The sequence below is a fragment of the Syngnathus typhle genome, linkage group LG13 (assembly GCF_033458585.1).
Source record: "Syngnathus typhle isolate RoL2023-S1 ecotype Sweden linkage group LG13, RoL_Styp_1.0, whole genome shotgun sequence".
Taxonomy (NCBI): domain Eukaryota; kingdom Metazoa; phylum Chordata; class Actinopteri; order Syngnathiformes; family Syngnathidae; genus Syngnathus; species Syngnathus typhle.
Window position 1 is genome coordinate 11781432 of NC_083750.1, and position 22478 is coordinate 11803909.

The window sequence follows — 22478 nt, forward strand, 5'->3', positions numbered from 1 at the left end:
CCTCGCCGTTGCAGGACGTGCGCAACAGATGCGCGCACGGGAATAAGCCGTTAATACCCGAAGGACTCTCAGGAGAAACCCACCCATCTTCACGCCACTCCTCAATTCCACGCGTGCTGTCGTCACCTTGGTGGTAGCAGAAGAATCGTGCCTTTTTTGGGGGGGGGATGTTTTGGGAAGGTTTTTACGCGTGTGGTTGGAGAGCGTGCGCCCCGGTGTACGTTTCAACCAAAAGGCTTCGCAGGTGAGCCCCAAACTCGGACACGCGTGGAATGACGGAGGTGCTCGTTGTTAGGGAGGATGCCACCCAAGAAAAAGGTAAAAAAATACAATATTTGTCTTGTGTTTACGCGCGTGCGTGGAACAGGAAGTGTCACAGAACGCGCCATCTGTTTCACCGGGCACTAATCCCTGTGTGAAGCCTTTCCACTCCACTAAACCAGCCGGTGCGCGTGCGCGTGCTGTTGGCCTATCACTGCGGTGTGCATGTAGAAGGAGTTATATAATCTCTTGGTCTGGAACCACTAGTTGATGGAGCCCATGGTGATGTGACTCTCGATTGAATTGTTTGACTATTTCACTCACTTCAATGCAGGTGGACATTTGTTTTTCTGGGAAGTTAAACTTGGTTCACATGGTGTTGATATGAAGAAGTCCTCAAAACAACCAAATACCATGTAAACTAGTGGTACAATAGATATTTCATTATGTGCATGCTTTATCTACACAGCCTCGATATGACTTGGTTGGAAAATCCATGCCGTTTATTTGTTAATTGTTTTCCTTATTCAGGCTATGAACAGCCTGTGCTGTGCTGGTATCACAAAAAAACGTCAAGGAAAAAAAATCAAACCCTATGTACACATAGTCCCAAATGAATCATCTCTATAAAAAGTGAAGAGCTGGCCAGGCTTCAAGTTAAAGATGAAAATAATAACACTTGTATATATGTCTTATTTAACGGCTGACGTGGAGTCGTTCCTATCTTTCCCCCGTCCCTCTTTTTTTAAATCCCGGATTGGCGCGTGCTGTCTTAATCTCCTTACTGGGACGCAATCATGACCCAGAGATCAAGCGAGGTGCTTGATTTGTGGAGCATGCTGATTTATTTTAACCTATCAACTACAGAATGAGGTATAAAAAGTCTCGGAGACAACAGATTATGCAAATGAGCCAAGCCAGCTAATGCTAATACACTTCTTTCAGGGAGAGCGCCACGACTCGGACGCCGCTGAGGAAAGAAACGCCCAGGTTCAGTTGGAGAAAGCAAAGGTATGTCCGGCTCCAAATTGTCCTGCCTGAGATGAAGAATAACTTTATTGCAAAAACACTTTGGATGAAGTCGTCGATTAAGGTGTTTGTGCGTCCCCTGTCCTCAGTACCGGCCTGTGGCTTTCGCCGTCCGCTGCAACTTCTCCTACACGCCAGCAGATGACGACAACGTGCCGGTGCCGGGTCAGGCCATCACCTTTGAGGCTCGAGATTTCCTCCACGTCAAAGAGGTCGTAACCCCAAAATCATCCGATGAATAACTTCGTATCTCAAGACATTTTTGTATGAACAGAAATTTAGCAACGAATGGTGGCTCGGCCGGCCTGTGAAGGAGGACGGCGTGGTGGGTTTTATCCCCAGTCCGGTCAATCTGGAAACCATCCTAATCAGGAGAGAAGTCCAGGCCAGAAAGGCGGCCAAGGCCTTAGCCAGGTCAGTCATAGCACTTTCAAAATGCTCCTAAATCAACTCCAACCAAATGTTTTTTTTCAGCAAAGCAGCATCGCAAATAGCTCAAGATATGAACTCCAAGAAATACACGCCTCCTTCGCAAGGTGAGAATGCTCAGTATGTTGCCAGTGTGACTCCATGTGATTGTACTCTTACTGTCTCCTTCAACAGCCAATCAGCAGGTGAAAAAAAAGCCGGTAAGTCTTTTTTTTTTTTTTTTTTCCCCAACTACCGTAATTTTCGGACTATAAGTCGCGATTTTTTCCATAGTTTGGGTGGGGGGGCGACTTATACTCAGGAGCGACTTATATACATATATATGGGGTTTTTTTCCCACTTTTTTGGGCATTTTATGGCTGGTGCGACTTATAGTCCGAAAATTACGGTACTAGTCTTCCATATATGGATGGATGGTTTTTTTTTTCTGCATATACTGTAAATGTTAGAAATTTGGCATGCAGTTGAGTTGGACTCGACATGGGAATGGATTTTGTTGTTGGGTGCAGGGCGAGCAGGTGTCCATGTACGACGTGGTTCCGACCATGCGTCCTGTGGTTCTCATGGGACCTTCGCTGAAGGGTTTAGAGGTGAGCTCTTAAATTCCCCTTTTTATTGGATATCTTCATGACGACCTCTATTGTTTTTCCAGGTGACAGACATGATGCAAAAAGCCCTTTTTGACTTTTTGAAACATCGATTCGAAGGCAGGTCAGTTCAATGCTAAATCCAAATTTGTATGTACCGTAATTTACGGACTATAAGTCGCACCGGAGTATAAGTCCCACCAGCCATAAAATGCCCCAAAAAGTGAAAGAAAAAAACATATATATGTATATAAGTCGCTCCTGGGTATAAGTCGCCCCCCCACCCAAACTATGAAAAAAAACGCGACTTATAGTCCGAAAATTACGGTACATTGGAATGCGCAACATTCAACGACCAAAAAAATGTGTCGCTAAAGATCTATTGACAGCAAACAGCATGCCCAAGACCCTCGTATATATAAATAATGAAGTATCATTTCTTTTTTGTAGAATCACAATCACACGGGTGACAGCGGACATCTCGCTGGCTAAGCGCTCCATACTGAACAACCCGGGGAAAAAAGCCTTAATTGACCGCACCAACACCCGTTCTAATTTAGGTACCTCGTTAGCTTTATGCTAGTATGCGCTACCGCTCATTGTAACAGTACTCGACTCCGTTTGTTTACATTTTGTCTTTTTTTTGTTGCTCTTTTAACACAGATGCTGCTGGTACGTAACCGAACGCATTTGAATGCTCCTTGCTGCTCTTCGCTCTTCCCCGTCGTCACTATCTATAAAACGGGGCTGTGACTGAGCAATGTGTTCCGTCTAAAATGTGCTTCTGCCATTGCAGCCCAGATCCAGGGGGAGGTGGAACGCATATTTGAACTGGCCCGCAGCTTACAGCTGGTGGTCCTGGACGCCGACACCGTCAACCATCCTTTACAGGTGTCCAAGACCTCCCTGGCGCCCATCCTCGTCTACGTCAAGATTTCCTCTCCAAAGGTAAACAGTGAGAAGATAGTGGGGAAATTTGTGACCTATTTTGGACATGAGTGGAGTTGTTATTCTATTTTTGGTAAGCTCATTCTTGACCACACTCAAGGCCTGTTTTTACAGAAATGCACTTACCTTTCTCCAGGTGTTGACCAGGCTGATCAAGACCAGGGGAAAGTCTCAGACCAAACACCTCAACGTTCAGCTGGTGGCTGCAGACAAGCTGGCCCAGTGTCCGTCGGTGAGCGCCATATTGTGGCTATTTGACACGTGTCGTCGAATCATCTGGACGAAATAAAGTGGAATGGAGAATTGATGTTCTGATCTTCCGTTGGACCTCATGGTGTCTGGGATGAAGTGTCATTTGCTGGTTATCCTGCCGCGATGACTTCATGTTGTGTAATGATTTATTTATTTCCCCCCACAGGAAATGTTCGACGTCATTTTGGACGAGAACCAGCTGACGGACGCCTGCGAGCACATTGCCGACTATCTGGAGTCGTATTGGAGGGCCACGCATCCGCCTGAAATGGAACCCAGCAACGATCTGGTGGCCCGACTGGCCGAGAACACGCTGCCTACCTGTCCCACCGTCATGCCGGTCTGTAACACCGAGAACACGTGACTTGTGATATCGTTTGAAAACATAGCCCATCCATATATTTCTTGAGTTTTGCATCCATTTATTCATCTTTCATTTCATTCCTCCCTATCGTCCTCCACTGGATAGATTCACAAGTGACATTTTCCGGTGAGTGACGAATCATCCGAGTCCACTGCATTGTTTTGCCTCCTCCTGACCCCATTCATCACTTTGTCAAATGTTCTTTTATCCGAAAGGGAATGAATACAGAGAATTACGCCTACAACGGGGATAAGGGGCGACAAAATCAAAATGTTACATAAAGCGTCCGCGTCTTGCCGTTCACTTTGACAGGACGAGCAAAAGGGCAAGAAGTCGGCCGCGTCCAAGAGGAAAGGTCCCCATGACAACCCCTCCGGCCAGGATCCCCCCTCCTCGGCCCAGCAGAAACCCGACGAGGGTCGGCGCGAGGACGAGGAGGAAGAGCCTCTCCTGTGTAGCGAAACCAAACGGGCCCAGCACTCTCGCCGCCACCATCACCACCACCGCAAACCTGAAAGCAGTCACACCCAAAGACCAGAAGATGAGGAGGAGGACGGCGCCGCCGGATGCTATACCAACCGTGACCATCGCCATCATCACCATCATCGTCGCGACGACGACTACGACCACCGCAGGCCGCACCAGCATTTCATGGCGGACCCCGACGACCACCATGGCAGAGAGCGAGAGAGGCTTCGGACCAGGGAGAGGGACAAGGACCACCGAGGCAGAGATGCTAGACTGAGCCACAGAGACTCGCATTTGCACTAGTTTCTTCTGCTCTGACGTCACACTTAATGTGTGGGGGGAAAAAAAAGCTTGACAAACATGTATTATTAGTATTGTATATTTGGAGCATTTAAAAAAAAACAAAAAAACGAGCAGTTAGTGGCTGTTAGCTTGCAGCCCCCCCCTTTTATTTATTACTATTTATTTATTTTTTTAAATACAGTGACCCCCACACATGTATGTGCTCAGGCCAAAGCAATAAAAGTGCTGCTCGGCACCATTTCGGATTTTGCAAACAGGAACACGGAGACATTGAAAGCCACCTTTAATTGTCATTTAAAGCTGTGCTATTTATACACAATTCACCCGCTCAAGCAATGAACAGCATGTACATTCATTTGCAGAATAACAAAACAATAACAATCAGATACCAATCAATTCCAGCGAGATGTCCCAGAGCCTAAAAAAGTTTAGTTCTGTGGGGTCAGACATGGCCGCCATCACTGAAACTCACACTTATTATTAAATAACTGAATACATACCATATAGTACAGTAGAACAACAAATACTGAATAGATTTGCCCGGATCACAGGGCGATAATCGGCTCGGGGATCTCCTCCTCCGCCTTCTCCATCAGTTTGTTGGTGTCCACCACGTCGGGCTGCGTCCGCTCGCGACCAAAGTACAGAGGGTTGTCGAAGGTGGGCAGCGAGCGCGGCGACTTCTTGTACAGGAAGAAGGCGAGGACGGCCAGTGCGGACGTGATGGTGATGATCAGCACCACGATCAGGCTGGTGTGCCCACGTGAGTTGCCGTCTGAACCTTGCTGTGCATCTGCACGCAATTAGTCAAATCGCGGGGTTATTTTTTTTTGTTTTCAATTTTTTTTCTTTCAGCTGTTGCGTCGGGTCGATCCAGAAATCCCAACGATAATGACGAGGAGTTACTTACGATATTCGGGGTCCGTGTCTCCGGGGATCACTGTGGGGCAATAAGAAAACAAAAGTCATTGACAGTAGTGCTTTCCAACACTTTTGAGATGGGCAGTTGCTACCTTTGGCCGTTTCGCAGATGTAAGCTCGGTCATTCCACTTCATGCCGGATGACCATTGCCCGTCTGAGGTTTGTAGCTCGCCATAGTCCCTCTCTGAAGCCTCTGCGCCCCAGTTAGTGTAGTCCAATACGGTTTTATCCAACCACAGCCACGTGCCTGACACCAACAAAGGATTTAGATCAGAGGTTTTAATGTTACTTTATGAAGTGACCCACAAATGCGTGCAAAATGTACCTTTGTGTGTTTTGTACAGGCCGATCCAAAAAGAGCTGTGGCTGTCCTGGAACACCTCCACATTGCTTTGAATAAACGTTTGTTCCTCGGGATCTTCGATGCTGGCCAAATATCCACCTTAAGAACAAGAAACGATCACATTTTAATTTGTCTGTCAAATGGGTTTCCAATTGGAGCAAACTTATGTAGTCAAGGGCCACCAGGAGGGGATGGAAATGAAATTGAAAGTAAGTGTCATTAAAGTTCAATCTATAATATTGTACATTGATTAGAAACTGGATTGAATAAGACGTGAATCTTAAATAAGATATAAATACTATATTTGTTTGTGGATCTTGTATTTACTTGCAATTGAATTAACTGTGCTGCTCTTTGCCGTGCGCCCGCCCGCCACCAGGGGGCAGTATAATACAGTCATGCAGACGAAGTAGATTTGTCTTCTTTAATTACCGCGGTGACTCGGTAAGACCCTAATATTATTACAACATTCTCTCTTTCTTTTTTTTTTTTTTTAGTATCAATGTCATCTTCATCGTCTGTGTAAACTGTTCTCTTTACACACAACGTTTGGGCACTTTTAAGGAAGGCGGTCTTTTGTCGTAAATTTACGACACACCCACCTGCTAACTTCGCGGTGTTTTACGCACACGCTCATTTTACTTTTATTTCTTACCGTGTCTCGCGCAGCTCGTGGCTGCATCCGGCCACTCCATTTCGTCAGTGACAAACATGTAACAGTGACTCTTAAATGGCAGCCACGTGTAACCCTGGCTGTAGTCAGCCATGACTTCGTCGGGGCAAACTCCGGGGTAGTTGGCTGACTGCGTTGGCGGCACATCTGCGAGAGACAATCGTCATTGGCGATGAGCATTCCAAAATGGAACCTATGATACAATACTCTTCTTTTGAACGTAATTAGTTATGTTATCACATTACTGTTTTGGAATTTTAATATTTATTTTTCTCAAATTATATTGCTTTCCCACCACCTAGCCTTCGGGAACTTATGGCTCGCGGGCCAGATAATGGCTCTTTTGGTGACGTCATTAAAAAGAATACATTAGTTCACTCAAAAAATCGTTGGTCTTAATTAAAATACATGCATTTAATTGTATCTAGCCTATCGTTTGTTTGTTTTTTAAATGGAATGGCTCTCGCAGGAAATTATTTGTAAAAAATGGCCATGTATGGCTCTGTCCGCCAAAAATACAGTAGCGCAGTAGTCCAAAGTGTTCATAAAAAAATTAGGTCAAGCCCTGAGAAAAATCTGCAAATTGAAAAATGCAATTGGCTCTCACCTGTCGACTGCATGCAAACGCCGTACATGGTGCGATTGCAGGAGGCCGTTTTGAAATTTCCATCTACGTCCAAGTATGCACAAGGCCGGTTTTGGCTGGGCTCCCCTTCACCCCAGCTGGCGAAATTCATGTGCCAGCCATCAATGTAGCGAAAATAACCCCCGGTCTGAAAGGCAGATGTTCATTATTTACCGACGTGAAATGTCTTTTGACCACTGTGACATTTGATGCCCGGCGCACCTGCTCTTTGTTCAGTCCGATCCACAAAGGAGAGTTGAGATTTAAAGCCAACAGCTCCACGTAGGCTAGCGTCCACTCGTTCCTCAAACTGGCCAGGTTGGCTTTGTTGCCCTCGCAGTGCTTCTTGGCACCATACCACGTCATATTGAAAGGCACGGCCAAGACGCTGTCGTTTCCCAGGGATACAAAGATGTTGGAAACAGCCGGTTCGGATTGGGATGGGAGGCCCGGGTCTGTTGAGTGCAAGGAAAGCTGAAGGCACTATAATACTAGCATTCTCAACCCCTTGACAGGCGGATATGTATTTCAAGGACAACTTTGTAATCCTAAAAAAAATCCTAATAAAGCAAATACCGTAATTTTCGGACTATAAGTCGCACCGGCGTATAAGTCGCACCAGCCATAAAATGTCCAAAAAAGTGAAAAAAAACATATATATGTATATAAGTCGCTCCTGAGTATAAGTCAACCCCCCCCCCCCCAACTATGAAAAAAAACGCGATTTATAGTCCGAAAATTACGGTACTTGTTGTCAACTTAAAAAAAGATGATGTAAAATAACATCCCATCTTGTAGAGATAAATAAGTGAACCAACCAAGACTTCTGGTACAAATGAATCCATTGGTGTCATTGCAGGACTTGATCAACCATTTGCCAATTCCGTTAGTGGGGTTGTTAGTCATGATGACGCAACTTTCCTAGTAGAGAGAGAAATGTAAATATATACAGTACGCGTGAAACACTGCAGCTGCCTATATCGTATTTCACAGACAATGACATCATTGTCTTGAAAGTTTACCTCATTCCATCTTTGGTAAAAAGTCCCCGGTCGACGTCGATGTATCTGAATATTGAGTTGAAATTTTTCGATATAAATCAGATAAATTATATTTCATTGACGCACATTGTAAATGGAGTATTTACACTTACGGAGTAGCCCCAGTTGGTGTATCGCCTGGGCTTTCCATCGCTCCAAAAAAACGCATCTTGTTTTAAACTGTTCAGACCGATCCACAGGTCTGCCGCCACTTCTGCCATTTTGGTGACTAAATAAGCTGCAGATTTTCAAAGAAAAGCATTTCTTGACCATTCAGGAACTATGGCACTTTATGTAAGGTCAAACACCAGCGCACCTTGCTCCCGCCTCGTTGGTATGGAGACTAAGTTGCCACCCATGGAGTAGCACTGTTTCCTCGCCTCTTCCCAGGTGGTCTTGCGATTACTGTTGATGCTGTAGCACTGGTAACGTAAAAGCCAGGACTACTTTTAGACACGCCTTTAGTGATGCGATCATTTGTGTCGAGATGCGCTTCATTAAAAAAGAAATCAATTATTTCAGGTGGAAGTCCAAACGCTTCAACCCTCCAACTTAAAGAAGTTCCACCATATTGAAGGACAGCGATGAGCGTACCCTGGAGTCAAACTTGGTCCACTTGAGTGGACAGCCGCCTTTTGCTGCAACGGCGGGAGCTGCGGTGGTGTTGACGGACGCCGTCACCCCGCGTTTACAAATGAACTGATGCTCCTCACCGCAGTTGAAGCCGCGCCACAAGCCTGCAAACCCGGATCGAAAGAAAATCGGATCAGGTCAGTTTTGGATTTTTTTATTTTTTATCTTCTATCTAGCTTCCCATTAGTTACTCACCCATGAAATAGGTCATAGCCACGCAGTTCTCATCGTAGGTATTCTGATTGGGTTGGTTCTCGTCCCATCTTTGGTAGCCCACTGAAGTCCCATCCATCCACCTTGAGTGAGACCCAAAAAAAAGGAGCGTTACGCTTCGCCATTTTTTATTATCTCACATTTCTCACTAACCAAAATGAGCCATCCAAGTCTACTGATAAACCAATGTAGTAGGTCCCGTAGCTTCTGGAAACCTGTCCCGAAAAGAAATAAAGAAGTCAGCTTTTCTAGTTTAGAATTCACTCGGCCACCGTAAGCATCCACACCTGTTTCCATAAGAAAATGTTTTCCGCTTCGCTGTTGATTGTCACCAAGTCGCCGTGGTGCTGCTTGCAGTAATGGCGAGCGTCTTCCATGGCCATTGAGGCTCGGTTGATGTAGTACTGACTCCCTCGCCACTCCAGCCAACCGTCCGAGGTCGTGTTAAATTCTGCTGAGAGGAGGACAGACAAATTGAGGACACGACCCGACCGCGACGTGCGTATTCCCATGTCTGCCGAGTGTCTCGTTACCGACGGCGGTGTCATTCGGAGGTGCCTTGGGAGTCACTCCTGTGATTCAAAGACAAACGACCCATTTGTAGCTGAACAACAGTGTACCCGCTTGGTGTCGGGTCAAACCATCATTCTGGCGCGTTCGTTACCCGTGCGGATCTCGCAAAGCCAGTCGTTGTAGCTCTCACAGTGCACGTCGTTCCACGAGCCCGTGTCATCAGCTCGATAGATGCGGAACTCGGCGCAAGATTCAGAATTCTGAAAATTATTTGGCTCGCCTTCCTGCCAATGGAGGAAGTTTACCTGTGCAAACAAATAAAATCTATTAGGGGTGTAGCAAAAAACTGTCATTGGAAAATGGTATTATTTATAATTATATATATTTGATATATATATATATGTATCTCTTCTAATATAATTCTTCAAATAATAAATACGGGTGTCAAAAGTAATTGATTTGATTGAGCCTCTCAACAGTAATTATTTTTGTCGTCCTTACCGGGGATCCATCACTCCAGACGTAACCTGCAGTCGGGTCAGCAATATGAAGTCCAATCCAGGCCTTTCCGTGGCTGCGGCAAATCACAAAATGTAACCCAAATACGTTCCACATTCCATACGTGTGTCATTATTAACGAATTTGCCATGTGACTCCTCCTGGAGTATGCCATACCGTCCCACAAACAGCTCAGGGCCGCTGTGGATGCTGAGGAGATCTCCTCCGATGGCCCGACAGAAATCTCGGGCCTCATACCAGGTCTTCTCGAATGAACGAGGACCCGTGAAGAACTGGAGAACGAGCCATTTTTTGATGAATAGCTTGAACAACTTGTGACAAATTCTCCATTCTGGAGACAAACCTTTGAGCAGATGTTTCTCGTTCCTACTCGTATCCAGCCCTCTGCACACTGAGGGGGGCTGAGGGTAGGCGGGGGCGGCGTCAAGACGGCCCCCTCGGCCAGATGCTTGCAAATGTACTTCTCCTTGTTGTCGCAGGGCAGGAGATCCCACAGGCCAGCAAGAATACCAGTTGTCATGGCCACACAGCCTTGTCCACCACCTTTAGAGAGTAATGGAACAGAAACAAATGCTCCTTGAAGGTTCCACTGTAAACAAAAATCTCCACTCTCGATAAAAGACCTACCTGGCATCTCGTTATTCCAGTGAGTAAACCTGACGGCGTTGTCGTTGGTCCACACAAACTCATCCTTGTTCTTCTGGTTTGAGAGGCCCAGCCAAAAGTACTTCTCAGGCCTCGCCCCCACCAAGCTGATCAAGAAGGCGTTGTCCACCCTGGAGACATATACGTATAGTACATTCATACGTAGCGCTCCTCCTCAACATCGAATCATTCTTCCCCATTGAAATGAATGGAAATGCCATTAATCTGTTCCAGCCTTTTCACCCAAAAAACAAAAGATTTTTTTAAATCAGAAAAATAACGCTACTTATTGTAATTGATTGTAATTGTATTGATGTGTTAGGAAAAACGACAAATCATAATATAAATTATTTTCACCCGTTGGACACATCCGCCAAGTAGGAGTTTGTTGCCTTGCAGTCACTCTTGGCTTCGTCAAATGTTTTGGTCTCCGTTCCCACAAAGTAGCAGTAGGAGCCATGTCGTTTCCAACCCTGGAGAACATTGACGCCAGTCAGAATGTTTTCGTGAAAGACCCTTTTACCCTCGTCGGATTAATACCCCAAAGATCGCGGAAAGGCAACTCACAGCTTTGCAGCCGATGTCCATATGGACTTCATCTGGCTGGTGGTTTGTGCTGCTCTGCTTCATACAGATGAAGCCGTGTTTCTCCTCACAGGAGCGGTCGGCCCAGTTGCCATTCTGTGGGATGCAAATTAGATTAAAAAAAAAAATCGTATTTAAATCACACAATTTGCTGCTCACCTCTCCCCGAATGAGAACGCAGTCCTCGCTGTCCGTCAAGAGTGTCGGTTCTCCGTACTCCCAGCTGGTTAAGAAGACAGAGGTCTGGTCGCTCCACTCGAACAGGCCTTCGGTCCTCCTGTCGTTCAGGCCGATCCAGAGCTCGTCGGTGGAGGCTGCATACAATGAGTGCAAAGCCCCCCTTTTATTCCCAACACATTTTGCAACACAACAATGATACTCCATTAAGAAAGCTCATTTGCATATCGTAACTGCTGCTAGCAAGTATAGCCTTCACCCACCGTATCCCAGTTGAGAGACAATGAAGCTGTGGTCTTCTATGTTGCGCATGCTCACCAGCTCCCCCTCCTCCTTGCGACAGTCCTTCTGCGCCTCAGACCACGTTTTGGGGGTCCGAAGTAGGTGGAAGCAGTGGCCGTTGTACGGAATCCAAGGACTTGAACAGAATCCTTGCTCAACTGAAAACAGGGAAGGACAAGATGTTGATATGGCTTCACACGTAAAGCCAATTGACGCCGTACCCTGTGGCGGAAGAGGCGGGGCTCCAGGTTTGTAGCAGATATAGCCAATCTTCTTTGAGCAGGGGAAAGTTTCCCAACTATGCTGCCCGGCCGAGTCCAGAAGTGCGCAGTTGTGACCCGGATTAGGAAGCGGGAACCCTAAAACCAGAGCAACAGCCTAACCCAATGTCCCAAAGCCTTGTTTTGCGCCGAGCCGCGTACTTACCACTCGCCCATCTCAGGAATCGCATGGGCTTGTTGTCCGTCCACTGCCAACCGTGTTCCGGGTTCAGGACCAGCCCGATCCAAAGCTTATTCTTCGTATTTCCTAATAGTGCTGTGAGAAAAGGACAGGGTGAAGAGGTTGTTCCTCTTTTTTTTCTTCTTTCCCTCGAGCTGTTCCTCATTTGTATTGCTTCATCGCAGCCATCACAAGAGCGTCTCAGGAAGAATGACATCCAACTAATGGAGAGCTGGTAGCGCTTACCTGAGATAAAAGCTTGCTCATTGGTATCTGTGACGCTGACCAGGGTGGCCCCCTGCTGCTTACAGCTTTCGTCAGCCTCCGCCCAAGTCAGGACCGCCTGAGCGTTGAGCTGGTAGTAAGATCCTGTGATGTGATTCTTCTTCCAGTATTCTGTCGCTGGGCATTTGAAATGAGACTTTTATTCTCAAATAGTCTATTTCAAATCATCCTTGCCCATTGAAATGAATGGAAATGCCATTAATCCGAGACTCAATTCGACTCACATGTGGACGGGCAGTACCCCCACTGCTCGTGTTCATATTTGGTCTGGATGGCACACCAGGGGCGCTTAATGGAGGAGTCGTACGCCGTGCAGTCTCCAAACCAGCGATCTTTATACAGGAAGGGGAACATGCACGGCTTTCCGTACGCGTTGCCGTCAATGGCGTACAATACTGCAAGGTGAAGAAAAGATTGGCACATCATGAACACGGTCTCACTTGTGCATATTTTGTTCATTTCTGCAGGAGTCAAAAAGGTGCATGGTCAGCGGAAGAGAGCGACCCGACAGACATCCATCGAAAGCAGACAGAGGTAACTTCAAATTTGCACAGGTCATTCCGCTCTTTGAGAATTGCAGTTTACTTCATTGCACAAAACTGAGTGAACTGACTTTGAATCTTGCTTTTGATAAATTAGCAATATATATATATATAAAATAAAAAATAAGATGAAAACTAAAATGAAGTGGAAAAAAACTAATACACCTGCTCTAAAAATGAAATTAACTAACCGAATTTAAAAACAAAATAAAAAATTTTAAACTTTGACGGAAGTCAAATAAAATAATATAAATAAAAGCAAAAATTGCTTATTTAAAAATATATTTTTCTACATTGCAAAATTTTAAAGGGGGTTAAATTAAAAAATGTAACCAAAACAATGTAATAAAAAGGAAGGCCAAAATAAGAGGGGGGAAAAGTCTTTTTTCTTTTTTAACTTTTATATACATTTTAAAAGAATTCCAGTAACTTTGAAATAAGTGGCAATATTGAAAGAAAAAAAAAAGTAAACCAAAAATAAGTGCAAGCTTGACGTACCTCTGTGCGTTCTGGAGCAGGCGCCGTTGCCCGTCCCGGTGATGGTGAAGCTGTTGCGGGGTCCCGTGGTCCTGGAAAGCGCGATGCCTCCATCCGACTTGAGCTCGATGTAGAGCTCCGGCTTTTGGTTTTTCAGCGCCAGCAGTGTCCCATTAATGCACTCCCACTTCTGCAGGTCGCTCCTGTCGTCGCAGTCGTACGTGTTGACCTCGCTGCCTACACTCTTGCCCTGCGACCCCAGGCACTTTTTGGTGGAGGTGACAAAAATGCGGTTGCCGCTCGTCCAGCGCATGTCCTGGCAGCGGGAGGACTTTTTGAGTAGGCATGAGCTCGAAGCTTTGTTATACAGCGTGAATGAAGAATCTGCATTGGGAAAGCCAAACATCCATCACATGCCTGTCAAATTGTCAACATTTGATTTTAAATAAGAGCATAGCAATACTTTACCATCCAATTTCAAGCAGAAAGACATCGGTGCGAGAATGGCGACGGCAGCGAGCGCTATTCCACCCTTCGACATTGTTCCGATGAGCGGACGTGGCCCGTGCGTTGCAAGCAGCGGACTTCTGAGCGTGATCGTGGAAAGGAAGAATTCTTAACAAGAACTGACCCCCCTTTTTTTTTTTCTTAGCCCGGTTTCATTGAGAAAGTGGCCCCGTTCACTTCCTGTCCTGCAGCGAGGGGGGAAAAAAAATGATGCGTAAGACTTTTATGCTAAACGTGACGCATCAGTAGAGCGCTCTGCTTACCCGCCGCTCATCATCGACTCAAACTAAAAGTCACTTTGATTGTGTAATAACGCAATTCAGTTACAAACATGGCGCGACTCATTTTTTTTTTTTTGCAGTTGTGCTAGTTTGGTTTGTTTGTATGAGGCTCTTAGTCGCTTTGCTTCACGAAAAGTCAAGTGAAACATTTCCTTTGCAGCTTCGAAAGATGAATGAATGAGTGAATATGTTCTCGGCGCTCTCATTCGAGAAAAAAAAAACAACCTTTTCTGAATAATAATACAAATGAAGGTTTTCGATCTTTTCTAAGATTTCTAAAATGCATACCTTGAGTTTTGTTATTTATTTATCAATTATTTTCAGGCAAGCTTTTGCTGACTTTTTTTTTTTTCTTCAAATTGAAACTTCCTCTGGACAGATTCAGCTGACTTCCTGCTGGATATCCCCTCGTCTTATTTACCAACGCAGCACAGTTGAATGTCATTTTTAGGATGCTAGAAAAACAGGAAAAATGAACGGAAAAATGACAGAAATTTATTTTGCTTTTTTTTTTTTTCTTAAATTGCTACATCAAATTGAAAAACTGTTTGCCTTTTATACAGAAATTAGCAAAGCAAGATACTGCTGCAGATCATCTTGCAATCAGATGACCAGATTAGTTAATTTAAATAAAAAAAAAACATGTGTGGCTTCTACAAGCGGGAGAAGAGTGTCAGGTGCTCCACTTCCCACCTTACTCTGAGAAGTGCAGCATTCATTTTGATTCAAGCGGCCATCCCGCCTCATCTGGTGTCGACTGTGTCGATTGTCGCTGATGAAGAGAACACGTTGTCGTGTGTAGCAACACAAGATCCTGTTTTGGGTCATTCACAAGTTAACGCTCTCAAACATCTATCATAGCATTTTGCATTTTCACTTCCTCTCTGGTGCTGAAATGTGAGTTTGTGGAAATTGTTTGCAATCAGCACTTTTCCCTTTCAGGTTCTTATCGCTGATCCCTTTCGCGATACGTGACCTGAGGTAACGCGTGTAAACCTTTGATCGGGATTGTCAACAGGAAAGGTCACACCAATTGCTTTTTAATAGGAGCACCTTTTTTCACAGATGTTGACAATGGGTCAGGTTTGCGTTTTAATTGATTCGGCAACTTAAAAGTCATCCAACATCTTTAAATCCCTTTCAATATTTATTTCCAGCGATGATCTAAATCTCTTACTTGAGGGCCATAAAGTGAGCGTAACACCGCTCGTTCAGTCATCTCGGTTCTGGACTTTACGCAGCGGTCTGACTTTATGGACTCATAGCTCGCTTGGCGTCATAAAAAGTCGCACTTGTGCAAACGCCGGCACAAACTGTTCTTCGGCGTCTTAGATTCGGGCAACTTTGGGTACAATTAATGACTTTGGATGAAACCCCGTGTCGCCTTTGCTGACACAATGTGGAGATTGCTCGCTCTACTTGCAGGTGAGGTGTCCTCGTCCGTGTTAATCTATAACGGTTCGTTTTTAAGACCTCCAGGGGCCATTTGTGGGACTATTTTATAACTATTCCTTTAAGTTTAAGACTCGTTGAGCGTCAGTTGAATGATTCACTTGATAGGTGGAAAAATGACATGCTAAAATAAAAAAATCACCATTAAAAATAGACATGAAACAGACGTCTTAACTTTATTTTAAGTCGAGCAATTCAAAAAGAATTTTACAATTTAATTAAAAAAGATACATATGAAATAACAAAATGCTGGCAAATTTATTTTTAAACACTGCTCAAATCCTCTCATTTTTTTCTGGCAAATGTACAGTCTATTTTACGGCCGCATCATCGTGCCCTGATGGAATGTTCAAGTGCGTAAACGAAGAATGCATTTCGGCTGGACTTGTGTGCGACTTCAAGAAAGACTGCGAGGATGGCTCGGACGAGTCCTTTTGCGGTAAGCCTTGCAGCCTCGACTCATTTGAAATGTCAAATTCTTCACTTGAACTTCCCTCCTTCAAGGCTCATGCGATTTTGAGGCTCACTCATGTGGTTGGAACAGCTCCACCAAGTACGCTTGGACCAGAGAGTGGGCCAACGTCACCTTGGTACCAGGACAAGACCATACCTCGGGCAGCCCTTGGGGTAAAGTCTGTTCCCATCACCCAATCGTTTGTCTTTACGAGCTTGACGTTTTTTTTTCAACAGGCCACGTCATGTATATTGATGGCGAGCAAGAAGGTAGTTTTATGAGCAAGGCAATTTTGGAATCTTCCGTTGCTAAAAGGGCAGCCGTGGGCTGCCAACTCAGGTACTCCTGCAACTTGACAATGCCAAACTTGAATCACTGATGATGCCAGGCAATTTGTCGAATGTCATTTCAGCTTTTGGTACCATATTCGTGCTGAAAGCTCCATCTCAACCTCATCCATCCATGTCGTCATGGTTCGAGGGACAGCTAAAGAGGAACTGCTGAAGACTGCGAGTCTGACGGACGGCTGGCAGAATGCCCGGACTGTCATTGGGAATCGGCCCGGAGGGTACAAGGTATTGACGGGCACCCTTAAATTGTGTACAGAATAGGGCCCAAAAAAATCTCACAGCTACCATCTGACTCCAGCTCCAGTTTTCCTTCGATCGTCCTTTCTTTGAATCCACGGATGTGATGCTGGATGACGTCAGCTTCGACAAGTGCGCAGAGGGAGACGTCCCTCCAGGGTCTGAGAAGCTCTCCTGCCATTTTGAGAAAGACACCTGTTCCTGGTACCATGACTACAGCGCCAGCATCTCGTGGCAACGAGTACGCGGGGGACTTCACCACCACCAAGGCAACGGTTGGTATGATTAGCTTCCACATTGCCGCATAGACTTGAACTTGTTCCCTTTCACCCGCAGGTTCTTACATGCTCGTCTCCAGCCGACCTGGCCTTAACGTCTCATCTGCGGCGAGATTGGTCGGCTTCGCCGCCGGCCGAGTTATTTGCGTGAACTTTCGATACCACATTTTTGGCAACAGCGTTGGTAGGCATCCCTTCCGAAATCCTTTATTTCGGAATCTCCATTAGGCTACAAATCAACGGGGCTGCAACTGTCTTCATCGACAGGTTCACTCCAGTTCATCGTGAGGCGACCTGGTCAAGCTGAGGACATTGTGTGGATAAGGAGTGGCACTCAGGGAAACAAATGGAGATTTGCTGATCTTACCTTCTCCAGTGACGAACCCATACAGGTCCCTTCTTTTGTACTTAGGCCCTTGCGATCTCTAATGCTCAGTGTGGAGGGTTCCATCGTTGTAACAGCATCAGTGAAAACTAAGTATTCATTTTTGTCAAATGATGAGGTTTCTCCCGGTTCTCCAGTTCATCATTGAAGCAGTGGTGGGTGGTGAGCAAGGCACCATTTCCATAGACGACATCACGGTGTCCACGAAGGAGACTGGCTCTTGTCCGGCCGAGCGAGAGTGCACCTTCCAGGGCTCCCTCTGCGGTCTGCAGCCCGTTCCGACGGCCGACTTTGGCTGGAGTCGAATCAACGGGACATCCCAGCCCGCCAACTCTTCGGGCCCCCGCACGGACCACACCCTGGGAACAGAGCACGGTTAGAACCCCGGCACTACATGGGATGATGCATATTCACTCATAAGAACCGGCTACTCCGTCACACCTGCAGGGCGTTACCTCAGCGCTCAGTTATGGAGACAGCCGCCGGGTTCCAGGGGTCAAATAGCGACCGCGCTGATGGAGGCCACCCCGCCTGACGGTGAATGCTTAATGTTCTGGTACTACATGGAGGGTGAAGCTGTGGGGCAACTCAACGTTCATCTTTGGACCGCTGAGACTTCCGTCAAGCTTTGGAGCAGACGTGGCAATCAGGGGAGTCGCTGGAGGCACGGACGAGTCTCTCTGCTTAACCCCGATACTCCTTATAAGGTAGGCGTCGTCAACTGGAGATGGAAAGAAACATTTTTGTTTGAAATCATTTTGTAATAAGTTAGTCAAGGGAAAGGCGGTTAAAAAACGTCGGGGAAAATATGTGTTGCCGTGGCAGGTGATATTTGAAGCAGTGACAGGTGACGGGCAGAGGCGAGACATCGCCATTGATGACATGACGCTTCAGAATGGGGTTTGTCCTCCAGAAGGTTAGTGACGACGGGCAAAATAACGATTTACACGAATGCAACAATAATGCATTTTTATTTTCCTTTAGGTTTTTGTGACTTTGAGATGGACTTGTGTGGTTGGGTGAATAACGCTCCGGCAAACTCCAGCGTCAACTGGGACTGGCTCTCCGGAAGCAGCGGAGGCCTGATGGTCCCAGTAAAGGACCACACCACAATGTCTGCTCTTGGTAAGGGAGGAAAAGAGAGAAGACCATAAAGTCTCCAACACAATATTGGATGCTTGAATCTAAATGGATGTTTTTGTTTTTTTTTGGAGATTTAAAGAGATTTTCCTTGTTCCCTTGTGGCTTGAGGCCACTTTGTCTACTACAGGGCCTTCGATTCCGACAGGGAGAAACTGGCTCGACTGGAGAGCGAGTGGATGGAATCTGTAGAGCAAGCCTGTCTTGAGTTCTGGCACCACGCTGAAGGCTGGGGATCTAACGGTAAGCCCAAGCTCTGTAGTGATGTCCACCTTAGTTTGAGGATGAATACAAATATGGATTTCAGCGCCGTCAGATGTCACGCTGACTATATTTGTGAACGAGACCGATGGCCTACGGCAGATTTGGGCCACACGTGGTTTCGTCAATTCCACTTGGATACAAGATAAGGTTGATTACAGTGCATCGGGACCTCACCAGGTAAGCCACTTAAGGCCTAAATAATTCAGTTGAACCTTCTGCATGAATCATATCCATCCCACAGATTATCCTGCAAGCCAGCAGTCCAGGCTCCAAGGATTCAAGCTTCTCCCTCGATGATCTCCGCATCGTAAGAAACAAATCTTGTCATGATAGCATCCCCAGCACCACCCCGAATCCAGTTACCACCACGGCTACTCCGGACTACGGCGCGCACTGCACTTTCGAACAAGGTGAGTGGAGATCTGCTTTCGGCATCGATTGAATTCGATTGTGAGCATACTTGTCCGCGTGAATCCAAAAACGTAGGTCTGTGTAACTGGCTCCAAGAGGTCGACGATGATGATTTCAACTGGACTCTCAGTAGAGGACTGCAAGTAAACCAGCCTTGGGACGGACCTCTGTATGACCACAGTGTCGGAAATAATCAAGGTAGGCACTGCAAATGTATACGTAACGTCCTTTCCTTAATGAATGGGATGGATACAACGTTTGTTCGAATAAGAGCGAGCGATATCAACAAGTGGAAATAATCCAGCTTTTGCCCTTGTTTTTCCATTGCCAAGGATTTTACCTCATTATTAATGGGTCTGGATTCGGTGACAGTAAGCGAGCAAGCCTCACCGCTGCCGTCAGCCATTTGACGTCCAAAATCTGCGTTGGCTTCTGGTATTACATGTTCGGGCCTTCAGTCGCCGCCATTGAGCTGCTGGTTAAGACGGTAAGTTGCCTCGTGCGGCCTTCGCCACGCTTCCGACGTGTGACTCAATATTTTTCTTCTTGAGTAGAAAACCTCCAAAGCTTTGGTTTGGACTCGCAGAGGGACGCAGAACCCAGAATGGATCAACGCTCAAGTAACCATGGACATGGACCAAATGACGCAGGTATGGATTGAGCTGAAGTGCGGCGGCCGTCACACACGTGACTGATATCCTGTTTTCCCTTGTTACAGGTGATGTTCACCGGCCAGAGAAACGACACCAGCGAGGGATTTATTGCGCTTGATGACGTCACCGTGAGCAACGGGGCGTGCCAGATGCAGAGTATGTTCGTTTTTGCAACACATTCCAACTTTCCTTCCCGGCATTCATTTTCTTCGACACGACTTTCAGATGTCTGCGGATTTGATTCCGACCAGTGCGGCTTTGAGAACGACGTCGCTCACTTGGGTCGTTGGGGCCGCAAAAGAGGCCGTGTAGATCACACCTATGGAACTGTCAATGGTGAGTGGAATCAGTAAAACCATAAAGGAGCAGGCAAAGGCCATCATTGCAATAAAGAATCAGCGCATAATCCGATAACGGTGGCTTCGGGTCAAATTTCCGCTCACAGGCAGTTCAGGAAAAGATTAACAGCTTCTTTCTTTTAGGTTACTATATGGCCGTGCTCATGTCCAGTTCTTCCCAACCTGAGGTCGCTCAGCTTTTGTCACCTGTCGTCATTTCACCTGTGGAAATGTGTGCACGATTCTGGTGAGTCCGCAGGGCAACCTTTACACACCGCATAGAATTAAATGCTTGTCACGTGTTCAACTAGGTACCGGCTACCCGCCGGGGCATCTAACACACTGTCTGTCCACGTGCGGAGCGGGGATCTGGGTGAGGCCCTTTGGCGGCGGTCTGGAGCGTCCTCTTCCGACTGGGAGGTGGCAGAGGTCACGGTGTTCGGACCGACAAAGTTCAACGTAAGGCCTTCAGACCGATCTGCTTCCATTTTGGTACGATGCTGGTGTAGTGGTTCTGTTCTACTCTCCCAAGGTGGTGTTTAGGGCAACCCACCAAGCGGGCGTATCTTCCGCTGTCCAACTCGATGATTTTTCCCTGACCACGGGGGCTTGCTCTCCGATTGTCAACTGTGATTTTGAGTCGGGGCCGTGCAACTGGCTCAACGGGCTCGCTGACGACGGACACGGCTGGGTGCTAGCGAACGGCGGCTATCGGGGTCCATCTGCAGACCACACCCACGAATCCCCTGAAGGTAGAGTCCGGCTTTGTGTACTCGTGTCTTCAAACCGCGAGACTGTTTTCGTAAATGCCGTTCCGAAAATAATCAATACCCTTCGCGTTGATATTGAATGTTGAGTCTCGTATCGTGGGACCAAAATGTGCAACAGATGATTAATTGTTGTCACGCTATGTATCGCAATGACCTACTCCCAATTTACTGCACATCCCGTGGTCACCTCCTCCCTGCACCAAATAAAAGGATTACGTGGGAGTGTGTGACGATCCGATCAAATGGTGTAAGAATGGAATCATTTGCTTTCAGGTCGGTTCTTGTTGAGCTTATCACCAAAGGCCAGCGCCATAGCGTCAGAATGGATCAAAGATGGGCCATCCTGCCTCACGCTGTGGTATAACAAGAACAGGTCAGCAGAAAAGCAAAAGCAACCTCCGAGCTGTGTTTGACATTTGCGAGGACTTCCTCAAATTCTGCACACAATCACGGGCTTCGCTTTGTACCAAGCAAGAGAACCTCTGGGTCAGAGTTCAGTGCCCGAACACACAAATATATTAAAAAAATGAAATGGAAAAATATTTATGTTTCCTAGACTGACAAAAAATGATGAATTTCAGCGATTCCGGAACTTTGCGCGTGCTGGTTCACTCGGGCCCGTCGGAGGACGAAGTGATTTTCCAGAGAAACCACAGCACTGAACACCGTTGGATCAACTTCTCTCAAAGTTTAGAGCAAAGCAAACCTTTCCAGGTAGCCTGAACCGGACATTGAAGTGCTGACCTAATTCCGTTCGGTCAAAATGCTGCAGATGAACTCTCGCAATATGTTTAGTTGCTGATCGAAGCACAGACAAACGACGGAGGATTCGTTGCCATCGATGACATCGGTCTAACGCTTGGTCCTTGTCCAGGTACTCCCTTACTTGTGTTTATCTTCGTCTCAATATATTTGAATGGAAAACCAATTTGTCGTTGCAGTGAATGAAACAATTCCGACCTTTGTGGGCTGCACGTTTGAAAACCACACGTGTGGCTGGGAGGACGTCAGCGTCGGCCAGGCTCTGTGGGAAAGAGGAAACAAGGAAACTGGGACCGCTGGACCATCTGTTGATCACACACTGGGAACGGCGCTTGGTGAGGCCGTGTGCTCAAACTCTTCTTTCATTGCCTTTACCGATCTTGTATATTTAAAGTGGTGCTTCAGAGTCCAGTTCTGTCAATCAATTCTATACTCAGAATTGAGTAGTTCTGCTGTAATCCTTTTTCTTCCAGGCTGGTACGTGACGGTGACCCCCAACAACGGGGCTCACGTGAGCCCCGCCGCTTTGCAGAGTCCCGTCACGAAACAGGCCAGCGCTGCCTGCACGCTCCACTTCTACTACAACATGTACGGAGAAGGTGCGTTGCAATCACGTGTGCTTCAAATTGCCTACTTTTCT

The 22478-nt window shown here is 46.5% G+C and overlaps 3 protein-coding genes across 6 annotated transcripts in view; 2 read left to right on the forward strand and 1 right to left on the reverse strand.

Moving 5' to 3' along the window:
• Nucleotides 1-5214, forward strand: cacnb2b (calcium channel, voltage-dependent, beta 2b). The gene is made up of 14 exons (XM_061295495.1): nt 1-318; nt 1207-1272; nt 1380-1502; nt 1565-1704; nt 1765-1826; nt 1894-1919; nt 2229-2309; nt 2372-2430; nt 2757-2866; nt 2970-2978; nt 3103-3254; nt 3391-3486; nt 3673-3846; nt 4183-5214. Exons 1-14 carry the CDS (start codon nt 301-303, stop codon nt 4639-4641), a joined length of 1575 nt encoding a protein of 524 aa, XP_061151479.1. The 5' UTR covers nt 1-300; the 3' UTR covers nt 4642-5214.
• On the reverse strand, nt 4908-14219 carry mrc1b (mannose receptor, C type 1b). Of its 4 annotated transcripts, none has more exons than XM_061295476.1 (31): nt 14025-14215; nt 13578-13940; nt 12762-12932; nt 12499-12654; nt 12238-12348; nt 12033-12170; nt 11793-11969; nt 11512-11666; nt 11335-11448; nt 11125-11240; nt 10750-10898; nt 10466-10665; nt 10279-10394; nt 10105-10177; nt 9755-9908; nt 9624-9662; nt 9378-9541; nt 9244-9305; nt 9073-9173; nt 8839-8981; nt 8561-8666; nt 8358-8482; nt 8227-8271; nt 8023-8125; nt 7427-7659; nt 7187-7352; nt 6562-6726; nt 5889-6005; nt 5655-5810; nt 5552-5581; nt 4908-5434 (listed from the first exon to the last, which is right to left on the reverse strand). In XM_061295476.1, exons 1-31 carry the CDS (start codon nt 14095-14097, stop codon nt 5187-5189), a joined length of 4269 nt encoding a protein of 1422 aa, XP_061151460.1. In that variant the 5' UTR covers nt 14098-14215; the 3' UTR covers nt 4908-5186. The 4 variants fall into 4 exon arrangements, with proteins under 4 accessions (XP_061151460.1, XP_061151459.1, XP_061151458.1 ...); XM_061295475.1 differs by having other exon boundaries at nt 9378-9544; XM_061295474.1 differs by having other exon boundaries at nt 11793-12170; nt 14025-14219.
• Nucleotides 12928-22478, forward strand: part of si:ch211-106h4.4 (MAM and LDL-receptor class A domain-containing protein 1) — a 16344-nt gene continuing 6793 nt past the window's right edge. The window contains exons 1-28 of the mRNA XM_061295472.1: nt 12928-13071; nt 16107-16235; nt 16301-16423; nt 16487-16589; nt 16663-16825; nt 16899-17112; nt 17174-17299; nt 17383-17507; nt 17638-17875; nt 17948-18207; nt 18326-18416; nt 18485-18625; nt 18752-18883; nt 18948-19081; nt 19146-19314; nt 19391-19513; nt 19648-19802; nt 19870-19965; nt 20034-20124; nt 20194-20304; nt 20451-20553; nt 20618-20765; nt 20839-21058; nt 21350-21449; nt 21658-21790; nt 21872-21950; nt 22018-22173; nt 22312-22437. Coding sequence (XP_061151456.1) covers nt 13020-13071; nt 16107-16235; nt 16301-16423; nt 16487-16589; nt 16663-16825; nt 16899-17112; nt 17174-17299; nt 17383-17507; nt 17638-17875; nt 17948-18207; nt 18326-18416; nt 18485-18625; nt 18752-18883; nt 18948-19081; nt 19146-19314; nt 19391-19513; nt 19648-19802; nt 19870-19965; nt 20034-20124; nt 20194-20304; nt 20451-20553; nt 20618-20765; nt 20839-21058; nt 21350-21449; nt 21658-21790; nt 21872-21950; nt 22018-22173; nt 22312-22437 — 3841 coding nt within the window. The 5' untranslated portion in view covers nt 12928-13019. The remainder of the gene's footprint in view (nt 13072-16106; nt 16236-16300; nt 16424-16486; nt 16590-16662; nt 16826-16898; nt 17113-17173; nt 17300-17382; nt 17508-17637; nt 17876-17947; nt 18208-18325; nt 18417-18484; nt 18626-18751; nt 18884-18947; nt 19082-19145; nt 19315-19390; nt 19514-19647; nt 19803-19869; nt 19966-20033; nt 20125-20193; nt 20305-20450; nt 20554-20617; nt 20766-20838; nt 21059-21349; nt 21450-21657; nt 21791-21871; nt 21951-22017; nt 22174-22311; nt 22438-22478) is intronic.

Excerpts from the sequence above, each read along its gene's own strand:
- cacnb2b (XM_061295495.1), top strand. Across the intron at positions 1,273-1,379 it reads TTCAGTTGGAGAAAGCAAAG|TACCGGCCTGTGGCTTTCGC; the intron begins GTATGTCCGGCT and ends CCCTGTCCTCAG. Across the intron at positions 3,847-4,182 it reads CCTGTCCCACCGTCATGCCG|GACGAGCAAAAGGGCAAGAA; the intron begins GTCTGTAACACC and ends TCACTTTGACAG.
- mrc1b (XM_061295473.1), bottom strand. The coding sequence starts at position 14,097 with ATGTCGAAGGGTGGAATAGCGCTCGCTGCCGTCGCCATTCTCGCACCG. Across the intron at positions 10,666-10,749 it reads CTGGAATAACGAGATGCCAG|GTGGTGGACAAGGCTGTGTG; the intron begins GTAGGTCTTTTA and ends TACTCTCTAAAG. Across the intron at positions 8,272-8,357 it reads ACACCAACTGGGGCTACTCC|ATACATCGACGTCGACCGGG; the intron begins GTAAGTGTAAAT and ends CTCAATATTCAG.